Source organism: Paramormyrops kingsleyae, chromosome 23, assembly GCF_048594095.1.
Source record: "Paramormyrops kingsleyae isolate MSU_618 chromosome 23, PKINGS_0.4, whole genome shotgun sequence".
In the NCBI taxonomy this organism is placed as follows: Eukaryota; Metazoa; Chordata; class Actinopteri; order Osteoglossiformes; family Mormyridae; genus Paramormyrops; species Paramormyrops kingsleyae.
This window is the reverse complement of record NC_132819.1, coordinates 24,466,266-24,484,913: the sequence shown is the minus strand read 5'-3', so window position 1 is coordinate 24,484,913 and position 18,648 is coordinate 24,466,266. Positions and strand designations below refer to the sequence as shown.

The window sequence follows — 18,648 nt, the reverse complement described above, 5'->3', positions numbered from 1 at the left end:
ATGTTGCCCAAACAAAGCCGACAAGTACTGTACATAACTTTGCTCAAACAAGGCCGACAAGTGCCCCGCATAACTTTGCCCAAACAAAGCCCCGCGTAACTTTGCCCAAGTGAAAGCCAAAAGCGCTGCATTACTTTGCACACTTCAAAGCTTGACAAAGGCGATGCGGAACTTTTCCCAATGTACCACAATACAAGTGTTACCAAAGCAAATGTTAATTGTAATTTACTGAATCACGGAATTATAAAAATCTATAGAATAAAAGAGTAAACTGTAAATAAATGTACTTATGGCGAGCGTTGCATCCTCTCCGCGCAAAAAAGCGTCCTCCTCCATCGAATCAATGGATAAAAGCGACACTTTCTTCCCCCGAACCACTCTTCAAAATCATCTTCTGTGCTTTCTCAACAGTGAAAGTCATCCGAGCCATTTTTCTTCAGTCAAAAAAGTTGTTGTCCGAAAATAACTGGGTAAACTCACGGAGACTACGTGCGTAATGCGTAATCGAGACACTCCCACAAATACTGCACCTGCAGATAATAAGTTGCGCATTCATGTCCCCAGCGCGAAAAACAATGCCCAATCAGCACATCCCATACCATTTTGCAAACCTTAGACACACCTCTATTGGATGAAGCAAATGACACTGTAATTTGATGTTCATGTAAAAAGTTTATTATGGTGAAACATAACCATGGGCAAAGGTTCAGTGCGTAAAAAATAATGTGCTAGCAGGGAAGCAGAGCATATATCTGAAAAAATACTTGACAATGAAGGATTACAGTGATTGATTTATGTACATAAGAGATCAAGCTTTCAAACGAGGGTAACTTTGTCATTTTATTCATTGGTTTTCTTCTAAAACTCCGAAGATAATAAACATTGCACGAATGTACAGAATGCCGACTGACATTTTTCCGCGATGAGTGAGCAAGCTATTTCAGAGCATTACAGTCATATTTATGGAAAAATGCGTGTTTTGTCTTAATACTGTGACGGTTTATGAATTATTGGCCGTGAAAGAAATAGTTTGAAGTGCTTAGTTTTCATTTTATTAACACTTATATTTTACTTCCTGACACTCGACCCGTTTAAAGATGGCTACCATGGTCATTTTATTTTTACTTGTTACAAAAAAACCATGGCACAAAAATTGCGCAACTTTCTACAGATATTATCTGAAAGGTTTTTTGTAGTGTAACAAGCCGTTTTTGGTTGATTTGATACATTTGTTTCTTTTATTGAACGTCATTTTTTTTTGTTATTGAAATTTTGGACGTATGCGTCCGAACCACTAGGCGGCGACAATGAAAGAGTTAATGCAGGATGGCCATTGACCTCCGTGAGGGATCGGGCAGCAAGGTAAAGTCTGGTGGTGGAGTGGAGTCACACAGGTACAGGCCATGGGACTGCCTCTGGCTGCAGGGGCCCAGAGGAATGTCCTGTGAGGCCAGGAAATGCCACACAGAAAAAGAGAAGCACAGAGAAAAACAGACACAGAAGAATACAATGAGACCCAGAGACAAAGAGGAACATAAATAGACTCAGAGAGACACAGAGAAATACAAAGAGACCAAGAGAAACACAGAGGAACACAAAGAGACACAGAGAGACAAAGACAAACACAAATAGACCCAGAGAAACACAGAGAGACACAGAGGAACACAAAGAGACACAGAGAGACAAAGACAAACACAAATAGACCCAGAGAAACACAGAGAGACACAGAGGAACACAAAGAGACCCAGAGAGACACAGAGGAACACAAAGAGACCTGGAGAGACTTTTTTTTTTTTAACTTTCACCGGCCTTTATTAATTCAATCATTGACGGAAGGAAACCCCAGTTCAATTGGCAAGATGGGTCACTGCCACAAATTTAAACAAATGATAAGAAAAGAAAAAACAAAATAAGGGAAACAACTAACAAAAAACAATATAGAGTGCACAAGAAAACATATGGTCAGCTAATAAAACCAATCACTATCATCAGGACAACGCATCATCCCCATGCATCAAGGCTTCAAACACATTGGCAAAACACTAACTACACTAAAACTTCAAGATTAACTCCCCCTCATGGTTCAAATCACATAAAACCCCACTGTACCTCAATACTTCAGAAAATGTTGTGAATCACCCTGAAAAAAGCATGGACAATTTTAAGGCTGGCTGCCACCAAACCCTTCATCATGAGGGTAGGATTTGTCAATCCTGCCTCCTTCATCCTATTCCTCCGGGTCAGCCAGATACTCATCTTAGCCTGACCCAGCACAAAATTTAACAGACACATTTTAGACACCCAGAGACACAGAGAAACACAAAGAGACCCAAACACAGAGAAACACAGAGACCCAGATAAACACAGAGGAGCATGAGGAGACCCAGGGAAACACAAAGAGACCGAAACACAGATAAACACAAAGAGACACAGAAAAACACAGAGAGACACAGAGAAATACAAAGAGACCAAGAGAAACACAGAGGAACACAAAGAGACACAGAGAGACAAAGACAAACACAAATAGACCCAGAGAAACACAGAGAGACACAGAGGAACACAAAGAGACACAGAGAGACAAAGACGAACACAAATAGACCCAGAGAAACACAGAGAGACACAGAGGAACACAAAGAGACCCAAACACAGATAAACACAAAGAGACACAGAAAAACACAGAGAGACACAGAGAAATAGAAAGAGACCAAGAGAAAAACAGATAAACACAAAGTGACCCAGACAAACACATTAAAACCCAGAGAGACACAGAGGAACACCAGGAGACCCAGTGAAACACAGAGGAACACAAAGAGGCCCAGAGAAACACAGAGACCCAGAGATGTACAAAGAAACCCAAAGGGACCCAGAGAGACACAGAGAAACACAAAGAAACCCAAACACAGAGAAACACAGAGACCCAGAGAAATACAAAGAAACACAGAGGAACACAAAGAGACCCAGAGAGACACAGAGAAACACAGAGGAACACAAAAAGACCCAGAGCGACACAGAGAAACACAAAGAGACCCAGTGAAACACAGAGGAACACAAAGAGACCCAGAGGAACACAAAGAGACCCAGAGAAACTCAAAGAGACCCAAACACAAGAAACACAAAGAGACCCAGTGAAACACAGAGGAACACAAAGAGAAACACAAAGAGACCCAGAGAAACACAAAGAGACCCAAACACAGAGAAACACAAAGAGACCCAGTGAAACACAGAGGAACACAAAGAGAAACACAAAGAGACCCAAACACAGAGAAACACAAAGAGACCCAGTGAAACTGTCACGCTCGCGGGTAGGGCGAGCAGGAAGCAGGCGAGCGTAGCCAGGTAGTCAGGGAAACGGGGTTTAATCGGAGGCAGACGTACAGGCACGGACATCAACGGACACTACACAATGACTAATCTGGGGATGACCGACTCTGACAAGGACTAAATACACTAGACAAGCCACGGACAACAAGCCACAGGTTAGAACAATCAGGGCAAAACAGGAGGTAATGAGGTGGGCGTGGCACACATCGGGAGCGGACGGAGCGGGGCGTGACAGAAACACAGAGAAACATAGAGAGATTCAGAGAAACACAAAGAGACACAGAGGAACACGGACAGTCCCTGGGAAACACAGAGGAACACACAGAGACCCAAGGACACAGAGAAACATAAAAAGACCCAGAGAGACACAGAGGGACACAAATAGACCCAGAGGAACACAGAGGGACACAAAGAGGCCCAGAGAGACACAGAGGAACACAGAGAAACACAGACACAAATAAACACAGAGGAAGACGGAAAAACACAAAGAGAAAAATGCTTTAATACAACAGAGAAAGGAAGCCTGAAAATGTTTTGTTTAGGCCTATAGTATAAAATAAAAGTAGAAAGCAAAATAAAAACATATACAAAGTATAAATTAACGAAATAGAAAAAGCATAAAAATATAATTTTTGCAAAACAAAAAATGGAACGTTCCTTTTAGATCCTGTAAAAATAGGAAAAGAAGATTGAAAATATTTTCAATTTCCGCATTTAATTGGACCACTGCATTGATATTGAAAAACCGTGCAAACAAACCCTAATGAATAAATCTGTAAATGTCTTGTAATATACCTCACATTTTTAAGTATGTTTAATTACATTTCACCGAGAGGTGGCTTCATGTGAACATATTGTGTTAATGTGTTTGTATTCTCAACTGAGCTGAACTAGGCTTATTTAATTAAACCATTTACATGGAAGATAATTGAAGACAGTGCTGTAAGTACAATCTCTGATTCATATCTGTATGCTGCTACATTATGAACATACTCCTCCAGGTCCTTATTGTTTATTTATTCAATGCCTTGCCCCGTCTGTTTTAAATATCGCTCTTCCCTGCTCCTGTCATCCTATTCTCTCTCCTCTCTGGTCAATACAAGCTCCTGATCCTTCCATCATCACGAACTTCTTCTCCTCCTCCCTAATCTATTATTCTGTTTTCTCTACACCTCTCATTTCCCCACAACGGTCAAACAGCTCTCGAATCTGAGACTCTTTGCTCTGCTCAAGTCACACAAAGATCACCACTGGCTTAAGAACTCATGTTTTACCCTGCCAAAATATTGTGGTGATGAAGTATGCCTTTTCACAGCACTCTGAAGGGAAGCTGTTATATTTGGCCTGCCTATATAATATCCTTCCTTTTGGATTCAAAGATGCTTCAGGTAATTTGGGTCTCTGGGCTGGAGAACAGAAATTTTCTGGACAGAGAAGCCATTTCGCTGTTCATCTATAAACTTTTTCTGCTGATTTTAAAAAACATATAGTGGTACTGTAATGCTATTCTCTTCCTTCCTCGTGGCCTTCTGCAGATTCTTTTGATCCCGGCAGTTATCGATTTTGATCGCTGTAGGGAGGCACTGAGACACATGCTGTTGAAATCCGGCAATATTCCATTGCTTTCAGGCGTCGTGAGCCGCTGAGGTCTTGGTGCATCACATGAGGTGTGCTGGATGGTGTCTCTGGAAGCTCCTGGGTCCTAATTAACCAGAGGAACCAGGGGACTGTAGCAGATGAGTTAATAGATCTGAGATGGGCGGGGAGATAAATCTTAGGAGTGGCATCAGTTTAGGGGCATATATAACTATTTTTAAATATCTCAAATTAAAAAAAAGCTTTGGGTAACTGGGGTTGTATTATTAAAGTTAGAATACATTGTACTCCTCTCTCTACCCCTTAGGGAGGGGAGAAATGGTGCGTTTACCCTTTACGTGTCTGGCTGTGCATATTTATGGAGGAACCCCAATCGTGAAAACAACGTTATAGAGAATATTCATGAGATGCAGTAGCTATCTTTTTGCCCGGTCGTTGGTTGTGCATGAAGTGTGTTAATAGATCTAAGTCAGGAAAGGGGTGTAAATCTTAGGAGTGGCATCAGTTTAGGGGCATAAATAACTAATCATTTTACATTTAAAAGGTGCTTTGAGGTAATTGTGTGTTGATTGGGTACACGATAAATATGATATGTCTGTGGTGTTTCTCTCGAGTATTTTTAATAAATGCATCAAAGACTGAGTTGAAAAATGTGACCCTGCATTTTGGCACTAGTAATGACAGTGTTAAGGAACTGGTTAAATAATGGTTAAATGTCCATTTCATTGTTATTATCATACCGCATTATAGGTTATACTATGTTGCCTTCTTATTTCTTGTATCCAGCTTCATTTATACCCAATTAAAAGTGCGGCATTTCCCCAGAGCAAATCAAAGGTGGGAGAAGTAATGTATCGTTAAATGTAACGTTAACTATGCATATGAAATTCCTTGACATTTTCAAGTTGATAATGGCCTGACCTTGCAGGTAGTTCTGAGGGTGGGCTGGGGTGGGGGGGGGGGCAGGTGCCACATCAGATTTTTAGACTTGCATTGAATGAAACGGTTGGGTTGCAAACCATCGGCAACAGATTGTGGGGCTCGTCGGGAAGATCGTGTATGATAGGCTTTGGCGGATTATCCGCAGAGGCAAACAGGTATAGCTGTTGAAGCATAATTTATCAAATGGCTGAAGATATAAGAGGAAACCAAATGTCCTTAGGGGGGAAAGAAAGGTGTCTTTACCTTATCTAGCTGTGCACTTTTATGGAAATGGACCACAAATAACATAACAGAGAATATTCATGAGGTGGAACAGCACTGTCCTGCTCTGCTTTCAGCTGTAGGTATGTTTTCATTGCTTTATAGAGTGAGTTGGAGTGAGAATTTGTTCCTAGAATGATAAATTATTATTATTATTGTACCCCTAGTCTTTCCAAACACCAACAAAATTCACAAACTTTGTTTTGTTTTTTGTCTAACAACAGTGCAGATTGTGTTTTGGCATTACATGAAACATCAGATGGTGATTCGACCATAATGCATGTGGCGAGTCTTCAGCTCTGTCTCCCAATATTTTTGGTCTTTGCAAAGCAAATTACAAATATTATGGAATGTCCTCCAGGAAATGCCCATGCAGGGCTGATGTCTGGAAAGTGTTTTCTAGCGTTTGTAAGTCCGTGTCTAATGCTGGATTTTGCTGGAATCCTTCAAGAGCAGGTCCTGCTGATGAGGGACAAACTGAAGACAGGGTCACTGATTTGGGGCCTTTTCACCCACAGCTTCCCGTCCTGTGGACAGCGATTTGTGTCTGGGCCTGGTTCCGAACACAACCCAACTGTGTCACATCGCCTGTCCCGTTGAATGCGAGGTGTCCGGCTGGACGGCCTGGGGTCCCTGTACCTTTGAGAACTGCCAGGACCAAGCTGGGAAGAAGGGTAGGAGGCCGTGCGAATGACCATCTACAGGAAACCTTTCTGCATTGTATGTCCTGCAGGTGGAGAGGAGCAGATTCCCGATTTTAAATGAAATGATAAAGGCGCTTTGAGAACAGATGTAATCGCATGTTCACTGGCTGCTTAATGACTTCCTCTGCATTGTTAAGGATTTAGCCTTCTTCTCCCCCTTGGCGAGCTCTGATTTTTCATGCATATTGAATGATCACAGTAAGATGTATGTCTATCATTTCTTGGATAATTATCCCAATTGCCCCCCAGGTCCTAAAAAGAACCCCACCCGCCAAGGTCATCATCTTGGTTCTTCCTAGTAAAATGCCTCTCAATTGCTTTTATTCATTCATTCATTTGTTTATTTATGTTGTGGTGCCTCTAAGATGCGTGCAGAGGGGGGTCTATGCCCTCGGCGATCGCCTCGCAGGGTGCCCGCCCCGGAAGGGCTGTGTGGTGGCTCCGCCTTTGTTTCCGTGGCGACAGTTGGTGCTCGTCCGTCAGCAGGGCGACACGCTTGCCGACTCCGGCGTTAATTATCCCCGGGACGCGGCGCCGCCGCGGTGACTAATGTGTATTAACTCTCCCGTAATGAAGCGACTCAAATGGATGTGGAGAGAGAGAGAGAGAGAGAGAGAGAGAGAGATTCTCCACAATGCGTCTTCATAACGGATGCCTCTACCCGGCTCCTACACCCAATGGTCCCACTTAATGGTGCTGAGATTTACAGTATGGGCCTCCGCTGTCCCCAGCGACAGGCACTTAAGGGACACGTGACTTCTCTCCTGGACGATATGTGGAAGCATAAACAGGCGGTGATGTTTTAACACGTGTACAGTGTGCAATTAGCTTCCATCCTCGTCTTTGGCTGCTGTGTCCCCCGTGCACTGCCCCCCCCGCGCAGAGTCCATCCCAGCCTGCATCCTACTGTGTCCCCCATGCACTCCCCCCCCCCCCCCGCAGAGTCCATCCCAGCCTGCATCCTACTGTGTCCCCCGTGCACTGCCCCCCCCGCGCAGAGTCCATCCCAGCCTGCATCCTACTGTGTCCCACGTGCACTGCCCCCCCCCTGCAGAGTCCATCCCAGCCTGCATCCTACTGTGTCCCCCGTGCACTGCCCCCCCCCCCTACAGAGTCCATCCCAGCCTGCATCCTACTGTGCCTCCGGGCATTTTGGAAGCTCAGAAATCGTCAAAAATAAATTCTCAAAAAGCCCTTCAGGCATCCATTCTGGAAAAAACAGATATTTATAATATTAAACATATTATTTATTAATCCCTGCAATGGACTGGAATCCCATCCAGCGAGATCCCTGCCTTGTCTTTTCTGGGAGAGGCTCCAGGCTTTACTGTGACCCTGTACTGGGTAAGCAGTTATGGGAGATGGATGGATATTATTTATTAATATATGTTATATACATCATTAATAGTTCCTTCTGTTTTTGTTCTGACTGTTAATCAGGAGAGTGGCAGCATTTTGAGATGGTTTTTTTGTAGCCTGTAGCCTACACTGGTGAAATCCTCATTCTCTGCAGCGTGAAGGACCCAAATTCGAAGAGCTATAACCAAAAACTCTATTTCTTTTTCCAATCAGACCTTCTGCGTTACTTAAAACTTAATCTGTTTTGGGAAGCCTGACGCCCTTGGTGCCGATGTCTGAGCTCCCTACGTCAGTACAGTGAACTTCCCGCCATTCCAGTTTAAATTCCGCACACTGTCGTCGTTATAAAATGGCTGCCTGGGCTTTCTGTTTGAAAGCCTTTTTTAACGGATAAACGGACAATCCTCGGAGGCTCCTTTCGCACCCCTGCTCCTTATCGTTCCCCTGCAGCAGCGTGGATTAGAGGGCAGGACCGCGGAGACACCACCTCCTGGGGTCACGAGCCCCGTTCCCCGCTGAGCTGCCGATCGCACGCCCTTGGGTCTGAGCCCGCGGCAGCGAGAACGCCGCCTGCATTAATGGATTGTGGGACGCATTAGTCACTCTGCTTAAAAGTGTAATGAGGAAGAATAATAATATTCATCAAGTTCAGCTGTTCTGGCAATTTCCACCATCGACCAGTTTAATGGGCTGTCGTGGCGAATGCGGCGTCGCAGGCATCGTGAGCGCCACACTGTGGCCGTCAAGTGCATCTGTGTTCGACTCGATTCGGGTGAAAGCAGAACTTTCGGTTTCTCTATCGTGCCCGAAAGGCTTCAAGCTGAGGAAGCGGCAGATTGTCAACGAGCCCACGGGTGGGACGGGGAACTGCCCCCACCTGACGGAGGCCATACCGTGCGAAGAGCCCAGCTGCTACGAGTGGCTGGTGGTGAAGCTGGAGGGGTGTATCCCGGACAACGAGAAGGCATGCGGGCCCGGGACGCAGCTCACGCAGGTCCAGTGCGTCAACAGCGACGGTGAGTAAGCGATTGATGCGCTTTTCCGAAATCCATTTATACCATGGTGTTTGTATAAGGTTATTTGTTATGAGGGTTTTTTTTACTGGGAGTGAGACTGGGAGTGAGACTGTTGACGCCTTGGATGTAGACATAGACCAAAGCAGCTGTCTTTGTCCTGTGGGGGCGGGGGGGGGGGGGGGGTCAACTGTGCAACCCTGTAGCCCAAGATCACTGTTCGGCACGTGAAGAAACAGTTCATAATTCTCCCACATGTACATGGGCTGGGATCTGAACAGGATTAAGAGGATCATCGAGGTTTTGACGGCTCTCACTGATACCAGACCTTTCTTGAAGGTTGCTGGCTGGCAGTGAAGGCAGTTTACCCGTAATTGCGTCTGGCTGGCGGGAGGCAGCTGTGTAGCAGGGCAGTTACCGCTGGCTGGGTCTGGCCTGTAAGGCCCCAGAGGCTGGGGGGAAGGTTTATGACAGAGACACGACACCTGTTCCCTTCCAAATTACACCGGCAAAGGGAGACCAGAGCCTGGCTTGGGATTCAGAGTCTGTGTGGCAGGAGATTTCTGCAGTTTAAGAACACTGCCCATCTGATCCATGCAGGAACCTGCTCATAATGTACATGGTTTACACCTCAGAGCAGCACCCAGAGGGAAAAGCCCAAAACCCAAAAGTCAGTACTTCTACGACTGCCTCATGGGCTTCCACACATGATGCATATGTAGAGAAACACTCCACTTATGCCACGGTGCCCTTTTACCAGTTGCATGTATCCCAGAATGCATTTAGCAAATCAGGTGCCCTAGTGGTTCAGATGATGAAGCATGTCTGGATTTGTTCCTTTGCCGGTATAATTCATCTTCCCGTCCGCTTCATCGCGTGAGAAATCATCGCCACATTCAGCTGTGGGTACACATTCCGGGTGTAAATCCCAATAGGAAAAATGCCATTTGACACTTGGGCAAGATCTTCCAGAGCTGCTAAGTTAATAATTCAAAGGAGACGCAGTACATCCTAAATTAGTCATTTAATTACACATCTTGGACATATGCTGCCTTTCTCAGGTTATTTGTCTGTGGTTTTATTTGCTTATTTTTTGCCCAGAAAAATGGCCATTGCAGTCAGCACCTGAGCCATGGCTGACAGGGGCAGATAATGAGGACCCGGGGGAGGGGGGAGCAGGTTTGTCAGAGGCTCCCTGAAAGCCCATAACCACTGTCAGGTTCTTTCTCGTCCCAGACTGCTCCATCCTGCCCTCTCGGAGGGGGGTCATCTTATTTCCAAGAGCTTCTCACCTGGGACTCAGCATTTCAAATTTTTATTTACCCAATTTTTTTAACCTCATTGGGTTCAGCCAATCCTGGGATGTGTATGTATTTAACTAAAAGCCCAAGCAGAGCCAAGGAGGTGTTCAGTCAGGAGTTAAGCTCGCATATTCCAGATTGTGTAATCTACGGCTGATCAGAATCTAGTCTAGGGTACCAGAACAGGCAGGGCCAGCCCTGATTGAAAGTAACACCTTTCTGCTCAAGGTCACCCCCACCTCACCACCGTGCGTAGGGGGGCTCCAGCCGCCTGCCCCCACTCATCTGCTCATCCATCCATCCGCCCGGCGCATGCCTGATGCAGCCAGTGCCCCTCTGCAAAGCTCTCCCAGCCTCAGACTGCCTCTGCAAAGCACTCCCAGCCTCAGACTGCCTCTGCAAAGCACTCCCAGCCTCAGACTGCCTCTGCAAAGCTCTCCCAGCCTCATACTGCCTCTGCAAAGCTCTCCCAGCCTCAGACTGCTTCTGCAAAGCACTCCCAGCCTCAGACTGCCTCTGCAAAGCACTCCCAGCCTCTGCAAAGCACTCCCAGCCTCAGACTGCCTATTTTACATCCCAGTCTTTTGGGACGGAACGTGTCCTGAAAAGCTCTGGAATTGATTTATTGGGGAATTTCCCAAATTATTCATCCCTGCTCTGCCTCCCTCTTACCTGCTTCCGGTTGTCCCTCTGCACCCTAAACCTTCAAGCTGCTGTGCTGTGCTGTCAGACGGGCTCCAAACACCCAAAAATAATACCAGCAGGGGTCAGCATGTCTCAGCGTGGCTCAGAGCTGCCCTAGGGGCACCCGAAAGCAGCTGGGAGGGGCATCAGCACACCCAGGCCTTGGTGTAAACCTGTCCTTGGCCTCCCAGTTAGCCACATGCACCCCCAACGTGGGGCAAACCCACAATTTTGCAGGGGTTGATTGTGGGAACCACACAGAGCGCCATTATAAGCTCCGGTACCATGGAATTAGAAGCCGCTCATTTGACAGTTAAGGGCCCATTAAGTATGAATGGGCCAGTGAGGCGTTGCAGCTCCTCTGTAAATTTTAGGGGAGCATTTAAAGTGAATTAACGGTAATTTGCCTGATCGTTATGCCACTCGGTCCACGTTTGGAAGATCGGGACCCTAAGCTTGCATCTTAATCCTTAAATGCCAGCATCAATAAAACCCACGGGAACTCTGTTTAATTTGGGCTCCTTCTGGTTCAGCCATGCCTGGATAATTAAACAGGGCGATACCTAGTAAACCTGCGGCTAAATGAGTAACACTGTGGTCTCCTAAAGTCCTGCTTGTCAGTTTGATCCTGCCCTAGTGTGTATATGAGTGTGCATGTTTTGTTCATGTCTGATTTGGCTTCTTCGAGGAACTCTGATTTAGCTCATGGGAGTTTTACGTACGCTAACATATTCTGAGGGCAAAATGAAAAAATGATGGTTCTTTCTCTAAGCCAATCAGATTGTAGAGGAGGTGGGTCCAAGCAACTAGAGGAGGCAGGACCAACCAATCAAATGTATTGGTCCCACCTCCTCTAGTCACTTGGACCCACCTCCTCTACAATTTGATTGGTTATTTTTCTGAACCAATTACTTTTCGTTTTGCCCTCAGAACATTTCTATGTAAGTAAAACTCTCATGAGCTCTGATTTATCGTCATGGTCCAAAAGGCCATGTTAGTTGACTGTTGACTACAGTGTGTGCTCTGTGATGGGCTGGCATCTCATCTTAGGTGTCTTAGCTGCAGGCTCATGGTCTGGAAGGTGGGCAATTGGATTACCTAATAAGCAAGATCTTCTAAAATGCTGCACTGAATTTTGGGGCAGAGGTTGTAATGCTATGTGCTGGATTGAAGCTGAGGGTCTCCCCGTTCTTCAGGAGAGCCAGCAGAAAGGGAGCACTGCATGGATGCCATTCTGCCCATGCCTGTGATGTGTGACGTCCCGTGTCCCAAGGACTGCGCACTCAGCCCCTGGACAGCCTGGTCCCCGTGCTCGCATACCTGCTCTGGGAAAACCACAGAGGGTCGTCAGACCAGGGCGAGATCCATCCTGGCTTACAATGCTGGGGAAGGTGAGCAAGGCGCCCCCTGCTGTTCAGACATTATACTCATCTCGCATTCTTAATCTTCTTTTTCTTGACTTCACCTTTATTTCTTTGCAGTTTGTTACTTTTATCACATCTCTATGTCCTTTATCTCTTATCAGCTCTCAGATATTCTTGTGACCCATATTACATTTTTCCTGTACTTTAATCTCTCTGCATAAAGGGTATCATTGTTGTGCTGCCCTCCTGTTCCTAGCGTGGGTCCCAGAGAGGCAAGGCACTGACGCCTTCTAGTTCACTGATGCATCTGTATTTGCTATCTAAACACATACATTTTAGATCAGTTACGGAAGTATCTGATGCAATGGTTACATTTGTGTGGTTTGTGGACTTGATATGGTGAATCACACAGCTGGTTTGGATCTAGGATGTGTCTGTACTTTATTTAACAGTAGGCAAGCCATGTAAGGTAAAAAGTGTAAGAGGAGTTTAACATGCCCGTCATATTGTAGACATTTCAATAGTGCCATTTGCCTATGGGTGCTATTGCCAATAAGCATGATCTCCCCTACAGGGAAAACAGAAAAAGCCCAACATCAGAGAGCTGGTTGTCAGAACTGAAATATGCATATATTTCAGGTTGGGTTGTATGTGGTTGGCATGTTATTGTGTGTAATTTTAATCTTGGGGGAGGGTTTGTGTCTTGCCCTCGAATAATCAGACACGGGATGCAGAACAAGCCATTTGCAGTCTGAGAAGGGGTAGTGGTTGGTTTGATAGTGCGTCTCGTTAATGAAGGTGCCCCTGGGCCAGATCCTACCTGCAAGTCCGTGTTCCCTGAAAGCGCTTCCCACCAAACCGGCCGCGTAATTGGCCAGCAGCAGCTGTCTCTCTCTGCCGCTCTCCAGCTTGACGTCGCCCGGACCCCCGACTGCTCCGGCCACTGTGTGGTTAGCGTATCTGAGGGGGTAGGGGGGTGGCTCATCCATTATGGATTTCTCCGGGAGTGGATTCACAATTAGAGCCGTGGGGTGAAGGAGCACAGGGCAGTGGAGGCATCCTGGGAGTAGTGATAAGGGGCAGCCCCCCCCCACAACCCCCCAGGAAGCCGGATTGGCTGGATGGTCCAAGTTGGGGATCGTTGTACACCTCAGAGGAGACGGAAACTTCAGCTCCTCATTCCGATCCTCATACACCTCAGAGAAGACGGAAACTTCACCTCCTCATTCTGATCCTCATACACCTCAGAGGAGATGGAAACTTCACCTCCTCATTCTGATCCTCATACACCTCAGAGGAGACGGAAACTTCAGCTCCTCATTCTGATCCTCATACACCTCAGAGGAGACGGAAACTTCACCTCCTCATTCTGATCCTCATACACCTCAGAGGAGACGGAAACTTCACCTCCTCATTCCGATCCTCATACACCTCAGAGGAGACGGAAACTTCACATCCTCATTCTGAGCCTCGTACACCTCAGAGGAGATGGAAACTTCAGCTCCTCATTCCGATCCTCATACACCTCAGAGGAGACGGAAACTTCACCTCCTCATTCTGAGCCTCGTACACCTCAGAGAAGACGGAAACTTCACCTCTTCATTCTGATCCTCATACTGTATACCTCAGAGGAGACGGAAACTTCACCTCTTCATTCTGATCCTCATACACCTCAGAGAAGACGGAAACTTCACCTCCTCATTCTGATCCTCATATACCTCAGAGGAGATCATAACTTCGCCTCCTCATTTTGATCCTCATACACCTCAGAGGAGATCATAACTTCGCCTCCTCATTTTGATCCTCATACACCTCAGAGGAGATCATAACTTCGCCTCCTCATTTTGATCCTCATACACCTCAGAGGAGATCATAACTTCGCCTCCTCATTCTGATCCTCATTATTAGTAATAATATCCTTGCTAATGTAATGCTGTACTTCTTACTCATTGATGATACAAAGTATTATGATCAGAGTATTTAAATACAGCATAATCCTGGGCTTTAACTGACAGCTTTAATTATGTATTTAATTATGTTTGTGTTACAGTAAAACAAAACTGCAGCAGTGATTCCTCTATGTGTAGCAATAGAATGTTTCCCCTTTTCTCACCCTGGATGTGAGAGACCTTGTTTACGTGTGGCTCAGCTGTTACTACAGATCACAAATTGATCAGCGCCCGTCTGCCAATTACGGCCGAGGAGGTGATGAGCGAGCCGCCGGAGGCACCACGTTGCCGATGGCGACAGCCACTGTTAATGACGGCGTACCGTGGGGGAGATGGGCACCTGCTGGCCACCTGAGGTCTGTGAAGTGCCCATGCCCGTCAAACCGGCCATCAGATATAAATCCTTCCCTCTTGGAACTAAACAGCTGAACTAATTTCAGCTTTGCGTTGTTGCTAGGTAACCACTTAACTGTTTTCTTTTTAATCAAAGTCGCCAATATCAAGCCTGTTTCCCTAGGAAACACTCCTCCGAGAATACCCAGGCACGCTAATGTCATTTATGAATATTCAGCATCTCCATCCTGGTTGGACAGACATCATTCTAACTCAGTTAAAATGAGAGCCACCCAAGTATTAAAATCAGCAGGTTATGCTTTTTCAGCCAATGATCACTGTGAAAGAACACTGACAGTATTTCTCAATCCTCTGTTCTCAAGTTTTCTATTCCCGTCAGCTCTATGTGAAAATATTCTGAGACTGAAATAGAAGCCTGGTTTCAAGTAGATTTGTGTCTACAAATCACAGCATTTCGTGTGGATGTACGGGCCTCTTCTCCATATGGGACACCCCCCTCTCGGTGCTGGCCGGATCTTTTTGGATGATAAAAACAGCACGGCCCACTCCCCTTGAGTTGAATGGTCCCTGGCTCTACCCCCTTCTAGATGCCAATGCAAATGCAGAAGCTTCTGGCTCCCAGACATGCTGAAGGATTAATGCAGGGTGGGGGGTTTGCAGCGAGGGATGTGATAGGTTCCCCCGACACGGCTGACATCCAAGCAGGAGGGCAGCAGGGCTACAGTAATGAAAAGGAGAGCATAGCAGGGAGAATTAGTTATGTCCACGGTCTTTGGCATGGAAAAAACGACTTTTTGGCTGAGAGATAAAGCACATGAAAGTCCAATTGGCACAAGGGAGAAGATTAATCGGGGCATGATGGGATAGTGGAAGAAATATGAAACAGAAGTAGAGTGTAGCAGAGGATTATGGGAGGAGGGTGGCCCAAAGCCAGGTAGGCCAGTGATTGGTGCCCGCGGCCTGTGGTCTTCCCGCACAGGGGGGGCAGCGTGTCCCAACAGCAGCGCCCTGCAGGAGGTGCGGAGCTGCAACGAGCACCCGTGCACTGTGTACCACTGGCAGACGGGCCTCTGGGGCCCCTGCATCGAAGACTCCTCGGTGTCCTCGCTCAACACCACGGCCAGTCGTAGCCACGAGGCCTCCTGCTCCATCGGCATGCAGACGCGCAAGGTCATCTGTGTGCGGGTCAACGTGGGTCAGGTGCCACCCAAAAAGTAAGCCGGCGGCCTCTCAGGGCCCCTCACCCCCACACTAAATACCCATTACATGTCATTCTCTTGTCCTCGCTTAAGTGTTGTCGTCCCTTCACCTAGAAGTATTCCGGTCCTGCATTTCCTCTTACATCAGGATGGACTTGGGGCTTTCAGGGTCGCAGGTGATCACCTAAACATCTGTGTTCCTGCCACAGACCATCTGTCGGGCAGGACGTTCATCTTCACTCCCCCCCCTGCGCATGCAGAATACGGGCAGCTTCCCCACCTGGCTGCAGCAAAGCTTTATACCCGGACCACAAGGAATGTTCCAGAAAGGCCCCTCTGCCTTCCCCAAGCCGGGGGATAACTTGGAGAGCTCACACCCCCCCCCCCTAGTTTTTAGTTCACACTGAGAAAGATCTATGAAAAAGCCCTTAACATGTGGTCCCACACCTCAAACCAACCTGCATCATTACCCATTTTCCATGACGGTCTTTGGCAGGCTGTTAATATCTCGACATGCCTCTCACAGGTGTCCTGAGAGCCTTCGGCCCGAGACGGTGAGGCCATGTCTGCTCCCGTGTAAGAGGGACTGTGTGGTCACTCCCTACAGCGAGTGGACAGCCTGCCCATCCTCCTGCCAAGCAGGTACGCCCGAGACATCTGCTGTGTCCGTTGGCCTCTCTTTGCCGTGAGTCCGCATATCAGCTTACTAAAAGCTGCAGGTCATTCGCTTGCATTAACTATTAGTAACTGATACGTTCTCGGAATTATTCAGCTAGTCACACGTCCCCACCATTAATTCCCCCGCTGCTGAATGTATTCAAAACAATAATTTCTGATTTGCTGGTCACAGTTTCTGGCGTAAAGAGAATTTCATTTGTCAGGGTTGCTAGGCAACTGCTTTTTTTAACGGCAAATTTGGTGATGGACAAAACAGGTGAGTGAGTATTGGGAAGTCTCTTCCTGTTCTACTGAGACCCTCAAATCACTCTCCTCAAGAGACACTCTTTCTTGCTGGCATAGGATTCCCTAAAGAGAGCTTGCGTGGGAATCAGTTTGCCATAATTTTTCAACTTACGTAATTCATCACCTCAAATCTTGGCATGGACATTATCTGCCCTTAATAAATCGCTGTTCTAGCAAGGATGACGGCCAAGCTGAGCGAGAAAGAAAAAGCCAGCTTCCTGTAAATCGAATGAGCCGTGTGTCATGTCCAGCCTGATGGATATAGGAGTTGATCAATAAGCTCTGGTCAACGTGCTTCACCCAGCTCTAGCCTGTGTGGGCATTTGAAAATATATCTTTGTTACAGTGGCTTCGCGATTTTCACTGCAAGAAGGTCTGATTCGGCAAATTATGCGACACAGAGAAGGTTTGCAAACAAATCAGAATTAATGGGTATAAAAACCTGCCTTTGACCATTGATGTAATTCAGTCTAGATTAATTGCTTTCCCTCAAAGTATATATTGTGTTACATATGTCGTATATTTTCGAGGTGTAAATATGTTTGTCAGCATGGTGCATATGATTAGGAATAACTGTAGTGTGATGTTTAGCAGGCAGGGCGCTCTATGGGCTCTGTCGCTGACTGGTGTTCTGGTATTCAGGAGGGAGCCTGAAGAGGAAGCAGTCTCGCAAACGCATCACCCTGCAGCTGCCGGCCAATGGGGGTCAGGACTGTCCCGAGGTGCTTTATCAGGAGCGGGACTGCGAGACGCCGTCTGTGTGCCCCGGGTTCAGGTACGTGTGACCCGCCTCCTGTCTGTCGCTGATGCCAGCCCCGCTGGGCTGCGTTTGCTTGCATGGATCCTCAGCCACGTTCCCGCGGCAGGTGGAAGACCCACAAGTGGAGGCGATGCCAGCTGGTGCCGTGGCAAATCCGTCAGGACAGCCCGGGTGCCCAGGAGACCTGCGGACCGGGCCTGCAGATACGAGGTGATGTACGGTCATGTCCCATACAGCTGATCTGTACGCATCCTGTCTGAAGTAAGAGGAGGTCATATTTAAGGTCTAAAACAGTGTTTCCTGATCCATGTTTTTAGGGTCCCTGAGGACTGGATTAGGATTCATACTTAAACCTAAACAATGTTGTAACTTAGTCAGGTAATACGGCAGAGTTTATCGGGGCAGTTTCTCCTAAGTGCCTCGTTTAAGCGTTCACCACCCGACACTTCAGCTTCCAATGGGTGCTTTCAGGTTTCTGAGAAACTGGTTCAGAAACGGTGGGGAAAGCCTGAGGGCCCTTGTGCTGCGATGCCTCATGACATATCAGCAGATACCTTTCAATGCTCATTTTTGCAGTTAATTACAGTTCTATTTACAAATCATAGTGAATAAACTTGTGAAATATACTTGAAAGGAAGACGAACGCCATACACACTATGCAGCAGGGGCACCACAGAGAGGGCGGGACTTAGGGCGATTCTAAGGGCTCCTCGGTGATGGCGCCTAAAAAACTGCAACATAAATGGATTGGTCTGGGTTGGGGGTCCAATATGGTGAAATCCCTAGTGGTGCCCCTGCTGCCCAGCATGCCTCAGTCCCACATAAGGTATTAATTATCCTCCTGTTCTTAACCGGCATTTACTGTTCACCCTAAAGGT

General features: G+C 46.8%; 1 protein-coding gene across 1 annotated transcript in view; it reads left to right on the top strand.

Annotated features, from left to right (window-relative positions):
- The window catches only part of thsd7aa (thrombospondin, type I, domain containing 7Aa), an 87,859-nt gene that overhangs the window by 47,082 nt on the left and 22,129 nt on the right, over positions 1–18,648 (top strand). The window contains exons 5-11 of the mRNA XM_072705872.1: positions 6,639–6,794; positions 8,996–9,199; positions 12,378–12,572; positions 15,828–16,062; positions 16,574–16,689; positions 17,653–17,785; positions 17,877–17,980. Of these exons, the coding sequence (XP_072561973.1) occupies positions 6,639–6,794; positions 8,996–9,199; positions 12,378–12,572; positions 15,828–16,062; positions 16,574–16,689; positions 17,653–17,785; positions 17,877–17,980 (1,143 nt within the window). The remainder of the gene's footprint in view (positions 1–6,638; positions 6,795–8,995; positions 9,200–12,377; positions 12,573–15,827; positions 16,063–16,573; positions 16,690–17,652; positions 17,786–17,876; positions 17,981–18,648) is intronic.